The sequence below is a fragment of the Zootoca vivipara genome, chromosome 12 (genome assembly GCF_965207765.1).
Source record: "Zootoca vivipara chromosome 12, rZooViv2.hap1.1, whole genome shotgun sequence".
Classification (NCBI taxonomy): Eukaryota; Metazoa; Chordata; class Lepidosauria; order Squamata; family Lacertidae; genus Zootoca; species Zootoca vivipara.
Window position 1 is genome coordinate 48,325,389 of NC_142595.1, and position 13,115 is coordinate 48,338,503.

A 13,115-nucleotide genomic window follows, 5' to 3' on the forward strand; every position below is an offset into this window, starting at 1 on the left:
ATCCCCAAACTTTGGCCCTCCAGATGTTTTGGACTACAGTTTTCATCATCCCTGACCACTGGTCCTGTTAGCTAGGGATCATGGGAGTTGTAGGCCAAAACATCTGGAGGGCCGCAGTTTGGGGATGCCTGGTGTAGACAATATGGAGCTAGCTGGGCCCCAATGACCTGGCATGGTCTATGGCATGTTCAGATGCACCAGCTCAACACCTACAGGTGTAGACATGCACCTACCTAATCAAGATTTCACAGAATTGTAGTATCAGAAGGGACCCTGAGGGTCATCTAGGCCAACCCCCTGCCGTGCAGGAATCACAGCGAAACCATCCTTGGTTTGCTTGCTTGTTTCTAAAATGTGTATATTGCCCTCCACCCATAGATCTCATGGCGGTTCACAACCTAAACACACACACACACACACACACACACGATGCATAATTAAAAAAATAACAAGGTGGGATTGCGGGGGTCAGACTAGAAGGCCTTTGGGGGTCCCTCCGATTTCTTTCCCCCTCCCCGGCTACCTGCTCAGGGGAAACTGCGGAGCAGGAAAACCCGCTTCTCGCTCCAGGTGGGGTGGGAAGAAGCCGCTTGCCAGGTGCTGGGGGTGGTGGTGGTGGGGGAGGGACCCAGGCGTCCGGGGAGCAGGGCGGGGCAGGAGGGAGTCTGCCTCGAGCCCGCCCAGCTGGTCCCCCGGGGGAGAGAGAAGGAAGAAGGGGGGGGCGGGCGGAGGGAGAGGGAGATCAGGGAGGCTGCGCAGACGCGCTCGCTGCCACCGCCGCCCTAGCCGGGCATGTGCCGGCTTCTGCCGCAGCCGTGATGGCCCAGGCCGGAGGGGAGGTCGCCCGGGAGCTGCAAGGTAGGGACCTGCCTTTATTTTTTTTAGGGTGGGGTGGAGAGATCCCCCCCGCAGGGCTTCCCCTCTCCCCCATCCTTCCTCATCCCCCAGCACCATTCAGGGCATCCTTCGCGTCGCCCCCTCCTCTTCCCTCCATCCCTCCAGCAACACTCCTCACCCCCCAAATACCCCGGGGAGAAATGGTCTAATAAGGGGTTAAATCCATCCTCTCCCACCCCTATTAAAAACACCTGTTTCCATCCTTGGCCCCCCCTCCCGCACGCTGCCTCCCCCCCCATTTCTAGCGCCCCATAAAAAATTCGGGCCACCCTCCTCAGTTCCGACAGTCTCTCCTCTTCACTCCCGCCCCGCCCGGGTTTGGAAATATATTCCCCCCCTCCAAATTTACCTGCGTCCCTCTCATTCCCCCCTCCCTCCAACAGGTGAATTGGCTCTTTCCAAGGCACCCCCCTAATTCTCAGGGCGAGCAAATGGTTGCTGCCCCAGAAAGCCCCCCCCCCAAAATCATGGTACCCATTCAACCCCATCACAGGGAACTATGTTTGTGCCTCTTATTATTCCTGCCCCCCCACGTATGGAAGGGCACCTGTCCATTCTCTCCCCCCCCCAATAACGACACTCCAAGGCTCCTAGCCAAGACCTGCCCCACCCAGGTCAAGATCACCCCCTCCCTCAGTGCAAGGAAAAGGTCTCCCCTCCCTTTCTACACCTAGAGTCCCCCCCCCTTTTACCTTCAGTCGCCTCCCAACCCAGTTCCTAGGATGTGACCACTGTGATGCAGGCTGCCCCCCACAGATATACTCTCCCCCAGCTTGCACCTCCAAGCTGTCTCTCTGTTTCTCTCAACACCCCCCCCCCAAATAAATAAATCCCACAGTCTTCCCAACCTACCTATCACCTTCCTGTCATTCCAGCTCCAGGGATAATCCAAAAATCCATGGGAAACAGTGTGTAAATCCTGCTTGCCCCCCATCATCCCACTTCTCTCCTCTCCCCCTTGAAAAATCGCCAACCCCAAACCTCCCCCCCCTCCCATCTCCTGCAAGCTCTTATCCATTTTTATGGCTTTTATGGCCATTGCAATTCATTTCTCTGCAAACCTCCCCCTCCCCAATTCCCTGTTCAGGGCCTGGATTCTCCCCTGCCCACCCCCTTCCCTGGTACTTAAGCCCCTTCCCATCTCTCTCTCTGTCTCTTGCACACATAACATTCAATCTTGCAGGCTGTATCACTTAATGGCTTTTCAGGAGATAGCTGGGTCTCCCCTGGGGGAGGGGGAGGAGGGAGGGCCAGAACTCCTGGGTCCTTTCCAGGGGTAGAGTAGCGTGGGGGGTGGGAGGTAAGGGGGGGGGCCCTGATCCAGGACTCCTGGGTTTCCTAATGCACAGCGGCGCTGGGAAAAGGAGCTGTTTCTCTGCATCTGCTCACACCTTCTGCTTGCTATATAATAGTGGATTATTGCTGAAGGCTGCCTGTGGGTTAATGGGCTGTCCCTTGAGGCTGTGTAGGCTCTCTACCCAGCCCCCCAACACACACACACACACTTTCTGCTGTTGACACTCCTGGCGTGTCCCTGCTTGGATATCTGGGGACAGGGAGGAAGAGAAGGTGTCGAGACACAACTGGAATGGTGCATGTGTGTGTTTTGCAATATCCCTTTTGTGTGTGCACGCACGCACACGCACACACACACCCCAAGGATCTCCCCAGGAGTCAGAGAGAAGCACACAAAATCATGCCCACAATTCTGCCCCCCCCCACTTGAAACTGGAGACATTGACACACCCAAAGTTCACGTGAATTCCTCATCTGCCTGTCTACTACTTTGATCCGTTTATCTGCCTATACCTGCTGATCCCTGGTGGGTCATATGAGAAGCTGGAAGCTAGCAGCTCGGACTGCTTGCTGCCTTCCATCCCAGGATTATGGACTCTGGCTGAAAGCTCTTCTCCAGGGTGTGTGTGTGTGGGGGGGAGAGAGGTCTTTCTGCCCCCCCAATCATTACCTGGCACCTGAAACTTTGGAGGGGCCTAAAGTGGGGCCCTCCCCAAATAGATCTGAGTCCGACAAATGCCATTCCAAACACCCACCCTCTGACCCACATAATTTGCCCCTCCCCAAGCGACCCATAGTTCACTCACATGTGAGTCAAACGAAGGGGTTGGCTCCCTCCTTCCCGATCTCTGTTTCCATTTGCCAACCTGTCTTTTTAAGGGCGGGCTTCAATGTTAGTCCTACTCAGAGGAGACCCATTGAAATCAATAGGCCTCAGTTTGCCTCCAATCCCAGCAGCGTGCGAAAGGAAACAAATTGAAGGAAGCTTATCCTTCTTTTTTTCTTGCAATGCCTTCTCTGGTCAATTTCAGATGCAAAAGAGAGAGAGAGAAAAAATCTGTGTGTGTGTGTGTGTGTTTATGTGATGCCTATGAATGTTCTAGATGATAGCAGGAGAAGCTGCGACCGCCTTTGGCATCTTAACACACACACACACAGACACACAATGCAACCGCTTTGCCTCACGACAACAACAAAAAACCACACATCTTCGCTCCAGAAGGAGAGCTTCCAGGGCTTCCGCTTACGACTTCAGAAACCCGGTTTCCCATCTCAGCCACGTGCCGAGGCGGAAGGAGCTCTCTGCACGTGCTCAGAGGCATTCTCTCTCCTGCAGTCACTGCACAGAGCCCGGCAGCAGGTGTTAAGTAAACACCGTGTCGCTCATTTCGCCTTCTGCATTCATAAAAAAACCAGGCAGGAATGCTATAGGGCATGGCACACTTACTTGGAAGGTGCAAAGGCGATGTCACACTTCCTCCCGGGATTTCTCTCTCTCTTACATACTTTCACACACACACACACACACACACACAGCCTGCCAGATAGTAAATAAAATGAATGGAGACTCCCGTATTTAAAACGGTGGGAACACATTACTACTGTATCTAAATGACTGCTTTCAATTCCCCGCAAAACGAGCTGGTGGAATTCAAGGTGGCAGAGCAGACTGTACCACTTCACTTGGCAGAGAGGGGGGTGCCACTGTGCTATTTCCTCCCCCCCCCAGGTCAGGGTGCACACAGGAAGGTGCCATTGGTCCACCTAGCTGAGTAGGTCTACGCTACTGTTCTTCCACCTTGGGTCCAAAAATGCTGTTGGGCTACAAAGCCCATCATCCACAGCCAGGTCAGGCAATGGTCATGGATGATGGGAGTTGTAGTTTAACAACATCCCGAGAACCCAGTAGGTTGCATGACACCCGAAAGATGCTTCATGAAGCCATGGCCTCACTCTGGCTCATTGGTGGGGAGGCCGTGTTCGTCCCCCCCCCCCCGAGCATGTTTGACCACAACTCGCATCATCCCTGAGCTGTGGGGGCACATAGTGGCCAAAATGTTATTTAAGGTAACTTACGATATTCCTGAGTCAGACCTACACAAGGAAGGGAGCCCTCCCCATTGTTCCTTTAAAAGAAATTCACTATTAATTTATCGTTTGCACATTTTACAAGGGACAGAGAAAGCGAAGAAACAAGGTGAATTAAAAGAAGAAAAAGGAAAGGGGACGCAATCATAATAATATGCAAAAAAACAAAAACAAAACCTAACTACAGCAGCAAAATGTTAGAGGTAGCCATGCTTCTGAATGCCCGTTGCCGGAAACCACAGGAGGGGAGAGGGATCTTGTGTTCAAATCCTGATTGAAGGTTCGCCACAGGCTTCTAGTTAACAGGCCTCAGATCTAGCAGGCGCTCGTTATTTACTTAAATCTCCCTGCAAACACAGCAACCATCCGGACATGGTTCTTAAATTGAACACCAGCCCTCCAGACGCCATAGATAGAGGGATCCAAACAAGTTTGATGCTTACACAAAACAAGCAGCCAAAGCGCTGAGGCCCTCAGACCATTTTGTGATAGTCGGCGGGTGCTTATTCTTCTAGGCTCAACGCTTAACTCTCGGAGCCAAGTCCCCTTCTGTGGTCCCCTCAGCCATGACAACTGAGGCCAACGCGGGTTCCTCAACCACCCACATGCCTCCTCTGCCTAATGACAGGGCCGGCTCTAGCCCAACCTAAACAGAATGCCAAACTGGTGTGTATAGCAGCTCTGAAATTACTGGAAGTTCTGTTTCCAGCCCCTTTCCTAATGATTCCCCGAATGAAGTTCATCTTTTTCAGAGCTGCCCCTCTCTGGGTTGGCATTTTTGTTGAGCTGTCCACTGTCACCCTGAGTTCCCTTTCCTGGGCAGTCACCACCAGCCCAAGCCCCTATCAGTACATATTTGAGTGGGGTGGGGGGAGGTTTACATCCCCTTTACATTTACATTGTATTTCCTTTCCAGTTTTAACACCCATTCCCCCAGTTTGGAAAAATCCTTTTGGAGCATCTTACCATCCTTTTTTTTGGGGGGGGGGGGTGTCACCTGAAAACCTGGGTCGCCTCACTGCTTACCCCTAACTTAAAAAGGTAAAGGGACCCCTGAGCATTAGGTCCAGTCGTGACCGACTCTGGGGTTGCGCGCTCATCTCACATTATTGGCCGAGGGAGCCGGCGTACAGCTTCCAGGTCATATGGCCAGCATGACAAAGCCGCTTCTGGCAAACCAGAGCAGCACATGGAAACGCTGTTTACCTTCCCGCTGTAGCGGTTCCTATTTATCTACTTGCATTTTGACGTGCTTTCGAACTGCTAGGTTGGCAGGATCTGGGACCGAGCAACGGGAGCTCACCCCGTCGCAGGGATTCGAACCGCCGACCTGATCAGCAAGCCCTAGGCTCAGTGGTTTAACCACAGCGCCACCTGGGTCCCTTACCCCTAACTTGAGCAAGTTCAAAAGCACAAGTCCCACTTCAGATCCTTAGACGACACCTACTTCCTACGGTACTTCCCTCCGGTGTGAGAACTATGAATTGGTTCCGGATCTGTTCTTTAACCAGTGCTCCATCCCTACCCAAGGACCCATCCTCTCACTCGGTTGCTCCTAAGATTACGAAAAAGCCTTTGGAACTTGTTGAAAACTCTTTGAAAGTCCAAGCACACAATGTATACCAGATCAACACTCTTCGCGTGCTTATGGATACCCTCAAATAACCCAAAAAATGTTAGAGAGGCAGAACTTGCTGTTACGGAAGCCATGCTGCTTTTTCTTCAGCAAGGCTTGTTCTTCTTCATGCTTGATCACCTGAGGCCTTCCACCAGGTTACCTGGAGTTAGCACTAAGCCAGGCATGTCCAACAGGTAGATAGTGATCTACTGGTAGATCATTGGACGTCTGCAGTAGATCACTGGTAGATCATTGGCTCTCCCCAAAGAAGCTGAACAACTGTGGCTCCCCTAAAAAAGCTTGACATTTTATCTCCTCCCCGAAAAAACTCAACAACTTTGACCCAACCCCCCCCCCCATGGGCCTTCCTCTTCCCTAAAAAAAGCCCAACAACTTTGACCTGAACCCCCCAAAAGGGGGTAGATCACTGCCAGTTTTTAACTCTGTGAGTAGATCGCAGTCTCTTGGGAGTTGGCCACCCCTGCACTAAGCTAACTCGTCTGCAATTTCCCAGATGCTCCCTAGATCGCCTTAATAATAATAATAATAATAATAATAATAATAATAATAATAATAATAAGTGTTAGATTGGCTACTTTCCAGTCCTCTGGTACACCCCACATATTTTCATTAGAGGATCAGCAGTTTTGCATTCAAGTTCTTGGGCGGATGCTACATATCTCTACCAAATGATTTGTCAATTTGTTCGTTTTGCCAAACCTCTGCTTACCTTACTCAGAATCGGTTTTTCAGATCCCACACCCACAGAAAAGTGGGTTTAGGCACGGGGTGTGTGCGTCCTACATCATCTCAAGTTAGATACACAGATTAATCCTGCTTTTCTATAACCTCAATTTCTCTCTCCTTTTGCTCCCTTGCTGCCTAGTGGTCCAGCCACCCCCAGCCCCTGATGCGTTTAAATAATGTACTGTTTTGGTTGGCCTTAATGCCTTTATCAACATGCTGCCCAGATTTCTTTTTCACTTCCTTGCCCGCCAGCGTCACATTTGCTTCTCCAGGTTTGGTGCTGCTTCTTTTTTTTGTTCTTCGCAATTGGGCAAGATTTCAGGGTTTTTTGAAAGAAGACTTTCTTCCCCTTTTTATAGCTTCCTCGACACTACTAGTTAACCACATTGGCATCCGCTTCAACTTGATGGCATTAAAAAAAAAAAAAGCTTAAGCTTCTAGTGTACTAGTGTGGTTTTAAATAAGCTCTGTGCAGTTTGGAGAGATTTTACCGGCTTTATCCTCCCTTTCAGCTGTCTTTCTCTTGCCTCCCTCATTATGGAGAAGTTTATTCTTTTGAAGTCAAATGCGGCTGTGCTTGGAATCCTTTCTGGCTGTTGTCTGCTTGCGTTTGTGTTGAATTGCGTTGCCGGTTGCCGCTTCCAGTTGGTTCGACGTTATGCCCGTCTCACATCAGGTTCTAGGTGCTACTTAAATTATTATTATTATGCCTTTCATCCAAAGATCACAGGGCACTTTGCAGCATATTAATACAACACTTCCTTCTCTTGACGCATTCCTTTTTTGATAATAATTTTTATTAGTTTTCAATTACAACAATCCAATAATATCCTCACTATAACAATGCCAAATTATAATACAATTAGTAATACCAATCATTGCCAAATTATACAATTTAGGTGGCCCTCCATGTGCTAGCAAGGGACCCAGGTGGCGCTGTGGGTTAAACCACTGAGCCTAGGGCTTGCTGATCAGAAGGTCGGCGGTTCGAATCCCTGTGACGGGGTGAGCTCCCGTTGCTTGGTCCCAGCTCCTGCCCACCTAGCAGTTCGAAAGCACGTCAAAGTGCAAGTAGATAAATAGGTACTGCTACAGCTGGAAGGTAAACGGCGTTTCCATGTGCTGCTCTGGTTTGCCAGAAGCGGCTTTGTCATGCTGGCCACATGACCTGGAAGCTATACGCCGGCTCCCTCGGCCAATAATGCGAGATGAGCGCGCAACCCCAGAGTCGGTCACAACTGGACCTAATGGTCAGGGGTCTCTTTACCTTTACCTTTACCATGTGCTAGAATTGATGGTTTGATGATTTACTTTGTTTCTGCGTTCCAAAGTCTTATAAATTTCAATTACACCCCAGTCAAAATACCAATCCCTTATACCTCAACTGCAGTTTTAACTACCTTGTCTTGACGCATTTCTGGTTTCCTTCTCCAACTCAAGATCGCCCTTAGAATTCTGGTTGGGGGAAGGTGGAATTGTGCTTCCGCAGAGCTCAAATCATTTTTCCGATTCAGTATTCCTACTCACAGTAGGTGTAAGAGGTAATTTAGGTCATGTCTGAACCATGAGCCAATAACCCTGTCACAGCAGTCCTGGGGAATCCTGGGAAGTGTAGTTTGCTAACCTTGCTGGGAATCGTAGCTCTTTGAGGTCAGCAACCAACCACAAACTACAGTCCCCAGGAGTCTTTGCGGGACGTGGAGAAGCTGTGACTGTTAAAATGGTACAGTAAAGGTAACCCCTGACCAAACAGGATAAAAGAGGGTTCAGATCTGCGTAAAATCTGTATATTCTGATTAATATGCAAATTCAGAAAGAATTGCTGTAATTTAGATAGAAGTATGATACATCTTGCCATAGTGGGGGAAGCTACGGTATGTTTGTTGTCAAAGTGCTAACTGTAGACGGGCAATTCTGCTCTCCCTTAGGGTTTTGTACTGGTTTTGTACTGGACAGCCTTTCAGATAGAGGAGCGCCTGTCTAAAAAAGGGCAGCCAGCTGCAGTTGCTCGATGTGCTCCTCACTCCTCCTCTGACATGCCAAATTCTCTTTCCCGTCAAGGATTTCCTAAAGGGAACCAGGAAACCGTGGTTTGCGAACCAACCATGGCCTCAAGGAATCTAGGGCCGGCTAGTGCAGATGCAACAGTAAACTGTGGTTATAGCAAACTATGGAAGGGAGAAGGGAATTTGCATGCTAGGTGGGAAGAGGAAAGGGGAGCATGCAAGCTTCTGCCACATTCCTGCTTGTCAAACCATGGTTTGGCGTGCAGAGAGGATTTGCCCCTGAGACCAGATCGCTATCATCACATCTGAAATTCACATCTGAAATTCCGAGACCTGCAAAATATCTCAGTCCATGCTGCTCCTTGATGCGCCAGCACGGAGGAATAATTTATAAAGATGCCATCACTAATCCAAAACACGGACCTCTCTGCTGGGACTGGCTCTTAAAGAGCATTCAGGAAAACGCAGATGCGTGAAGCCCAGAGCAAATAGGAATCCATCTCAAATCCGCTCCCCCCCCCTCCGTCTCACATGCATATTGCTAATGCTGCTTTTAACCAAAGCACACCAGCTCTAAGCGCCCATTTAAATCCCCTAATCCGGCTCAAAACAAAATTGCAAAGGTGACCCTACCAAAACACTAAAAGGACACTCTGCAGGTTGGTGGTGATGTGTGTATGTTGTTTTTTTTAATATATAAAAAGGTTGCAGGCACCTGCCAGGGCTTTTGTAGGGAAGCAAAGGGGCATTTGCTGCCTCAAGCCTTACGATATGCATTGGCAAAACTTCCTCTCGTCTTGAGGTTTTGTTGCCCAAGAGCTCTCTGGGTGGTTTTTGTGTGTGTGGGGGGGGAGTGGGTTGGGTTACTTCTCTCCCCCCCCCTTTTCTTGAGACATAGCACAGTTCAGACAGGAAGAAGCCAAGACATGAAGCTCTAAAAATGAACACTGTTTCCCCTTTCTCCTGAGCATAACTGCTTACGAGAGAAATTAGGTCACAGCACCCCAATCCTAGATGCTTCCGCTTCCCCCAAAAAAGACACTGTTGGGGTTGCCGCTGTTGCAATCTTATTTGTCCCGCCTTCGCGCTGAGAAACACTGGCACCAGGATTTGGAGAGGGGGGCTTGGCACCCTCTGATGGGGTATAGAATCATAGACTCATGGAACCATAGGGTTGGAAGGGACCCCAAGGGACATCTAGTCCACCCCCTGCAATGCAGGAATCTCAAGTAAAGCATTCATGAGAGATGGCCTTCCAGCCTCTGCAAGGAAGGAGAGTCTGCAACCTCCGGAGGGAGGGAGACCAAGCTTCTTACTGCCAGAAAGTTCTTCTTGGTGTTTAGTTGGAATCTCTTTTCTTGCAACTTGGAGCCATGGGTTCGAGTCCTACCCTCCAGAGCAGAAGAAAACAAGCTTGCTCCACCTTCCACTTGACAGCCCTTCAGATATTTGAAGATGGCTATCCTGTCTCCTCTCAGTCTCCTCTTTTCCAGCTCCTTCAACCGTTCCTCATCAGGCTTGGTTTCCAGACCCTTGATCTTCTTGGTTGCCCTCATCTTCACACATGTTCCAGCTTGTCAATACCCTTCTTAAATCGTGGCACCCAGAACTGGGCACAGTATTCCAGCTGTGGCCTTGAGCAAGGCACAATTTGGGTGGCACTATTAATTCTCCTTATCCGGACATTAGACTTCTGTGGGTGCAGCCTAGAACAGCATTAGCTTGTTTTGCTGATGCATCACACACTGGACTCATGTTCAGCTTGTGGTCCACCAAGACCCCTAGAATCCTTTTCACATGTACTGCTGGCAAGCCAGGTGTTCCCCATCTTATATCTGTGCACCTGGTTCTTCCTGCCTAAGTGCAGAACCTGGCATTTGTCCCTACTGAAATTCGTTTTGTGAGTTTGTGCTCCAGTTCTCCAACCTATTAAGGCCACCTCGAATCCTGATTCTGTCTTCTGTGGCGTTGGCTACCCCTCCCGGTTTGGTGCCATCTGCAAATTTGATGAACACCCCTCAATTCCTATTTTGGGAGAGCTGGCACCTAGCAGGCCACACCTGATTGCCTCTGATTCTCTGTGCAAAGTGGAAATGGTTGCACCATTAGGGTGGCAGACCCTGGCAATTGTCTCACTCTACCACTTTCTGGAGCTTGGCCCTGCCTCCAAGGAGCTATGGGGAAAGTACATGGTCCCCGCCCCCCAGGCTGGGCTGAGAGAATGAAGGTGAGCAGCTCTGGGTATTGGAAGAGGCCGAGTCAGACCGGTGAATCGCACAGATTCAGCAGCCATCTTCCCCTGGGGCCGGGCGTTTGGTGCCCGTAATACCCATTACCCAGTTTGGGAAGTAGCTGGTGATTCGAGAGATTGATGGCAGAGAAGGGTTATCGTTGGCTAACAGCTAAACCAGGTGAGTCAAAATATCAGTGATCAGAAGCAGGATGCCCCTGAACGGCAGTTGCTAGGGGAGACCTCCGCTGCCTTGTGGGAGGAGAAAAGGCTTAGGAGTGAACCATACACAAATCCGGGGTCCTTAAGATCATAGAATCATAGAGTTGGAAGAGACCACAAGGGCCATCCAGTCCAACCCCCTGCCAAGCAGGAAACACCATCAAAGCATTCTTGACATAAGCCTCTGCTTAAAGACCTCCAAAGAAGGAGACTCCACCACACTCCTTGGTAGCAAATTCCACTGCCGAACAGCTCTTACTGTCAGGAAGTTCTTCCTAATGTTTAGGTGGAATCTTCTTTCTTGTAGCTTGAATCCATTGCTCCATGTCCACTTCTCTGGAGCAGCAGAAAACAACCTTTCTCCCTCCTCTATATGACATCCTTTAATATATTTGAACATGGCTATCATATCACCCCTTAACCTTCTCTTCTCCAGGCTAAACATAGCCAGCTCCCTAATCGTTTCCAGGCCTTTGACCATTTTGGTTGCCCTCTTCTGGACACGTTCCAGCTTGTCAGCACCTTGTTTGCCTCCTTCCAGCAGTTCCTGCAGCTGAGCTGGTGCACAACACCTTGCTCTGCTTTCCTTTGTACCACATCTGCGAGGCCGAGAAGGGGGGGGTCTTGTCGTCTGGGCAGCCCAGGATCTCCAGACACCCTGGCCAGGCTTGTGCCCCAGGGAGGTCGCTTTTGTGCTGCTAGTGTGACGGTTTGTGGCTTGACCCCTGGAGGCACACTTCGTTGTCGCTGGAGACGGATGGATGCCAGGCACGCAAGCCAAAGACCACCCAGCGCATTGGTCGACTGTGGAATTGGCTCCCACATGGTGCGGTGATGCCATCGGCTTGGACCAGGCGAAAAGAGGATCAGAGAAATTTATCCTCACGTTCTTATACCTAGATATACTGGAGGGGTTTTGCCTCAGACCCTAGACCAGGGGTCACCAAACTTTTTAAGCAGGGGTCCGGTCCACTGTCCCTCAGACCTTGTGGGGGGCCGGACTATATTTTGAAAAAATAATAATGACTGAATTCCTATGCCCCACAAATAACCCAGAGATGCATTTTAAATAAAAGGACACATTCTACTCATGTAAAAACATGCTGATTCCCGGACCGTCTGCGGGCCGGATTGAAAAGGCGATTGGGCCCCATCCGGCCCCCGGGCCTTAGTTTGGGAACCCCTGTGCTAAAGGAAGGCACCAATCCTAATCCATGGGGATGCTCATAACCGCAGAGCAGTGACTGCCCAAGGAAGAGGAAGGAGGTCAGGAATCTCAGGCAGACAAGAAGGCAAGCAAAGGCAGGGATCAGCACCTTGGAGAGCGATCTAGGTGTGAGTTTCAGGACCATGGCCAGCGATCCTGCAGCAGAGGTAGAACATGCATGTTGTCTCAGCAGAGCGACTGGCAGAGGCCTTGAGCTATGCATTTATTGACTGAGGCTCTGCCCCCTGAGAGTTGCGTTGGGCCAATTCAAGAGCTGCTGCCTTCCTCTTTGTCCAGGGGTTGGAGGGTGCAGAGAACCTCTTTCAGGCTGAGGACTGTGTTCATCCAGGCAAGCAAGAGGTGTTGTCACACACCCAAGGGTGTTGCCTGGGGAGGCTCCCGAAGGCCTGATAACGAGAGCTGGAGGGCCACATTCCCACCCTGCCCAAGATCTTGGGGCTTCATAGAATTGTTGAGTTGGAAGGGACCAACCCCCTAGTCCCGGCATCCCCAAACTGCGGCCCTCTAGATGTTTTGGCCTACAACTCCCATGATCCCTAGCTAACAGGGCCAGTGGTCAGGGATGATGGGAATTGTAGTCCAAAACATCTGGAGGGCCGAAGTTTGGGGATGCCTGCCCTAGTTCAACCCCCTGCAATCCAGGAATCTCAATTCAAGCTGTGCAGATGTCTCGTCCGGGTTCTTCTGCTCTTCCAAAGAGTCTGCCATGCCCTCCACCAACCCCAGTCAGCATGCCCAACGGTCAGGGAGAATGGAAACTGTAGTTCAACAGCATCCGGAGGG

At 50.4% G+C, this 13,115-nt stretch overlaps 1 protein-coding gene across 2 annotated transcripts in view; it reads left to right on the plus strand.

The window, feature by feature from the left end:
* The first annotated feature begins 742 nt into the window (after nucleotides 1-742).
* CARMIL3 (capping protein regulator and myosin 1 linker 3) overlaps nucleotides 743-13,115 on the plus strand; it is a 75,678-nt gene continuing 63,305 nt past the window's right edge. For both annotated transcript variants that reach the window (XM_088656246.1, XM_088656247.1), the window contains exon 1: nucleotides 743-858. In XM_088656246.1, the coding sequence (XP_088512372.1) occupies nucleotides 819-858 (40 nt within the window). In that variant the 5' untranslated portion in view covers nucleotides 743-818. The remainder of the gene's footprint in view (nucleotides 859-13,115) is intronic.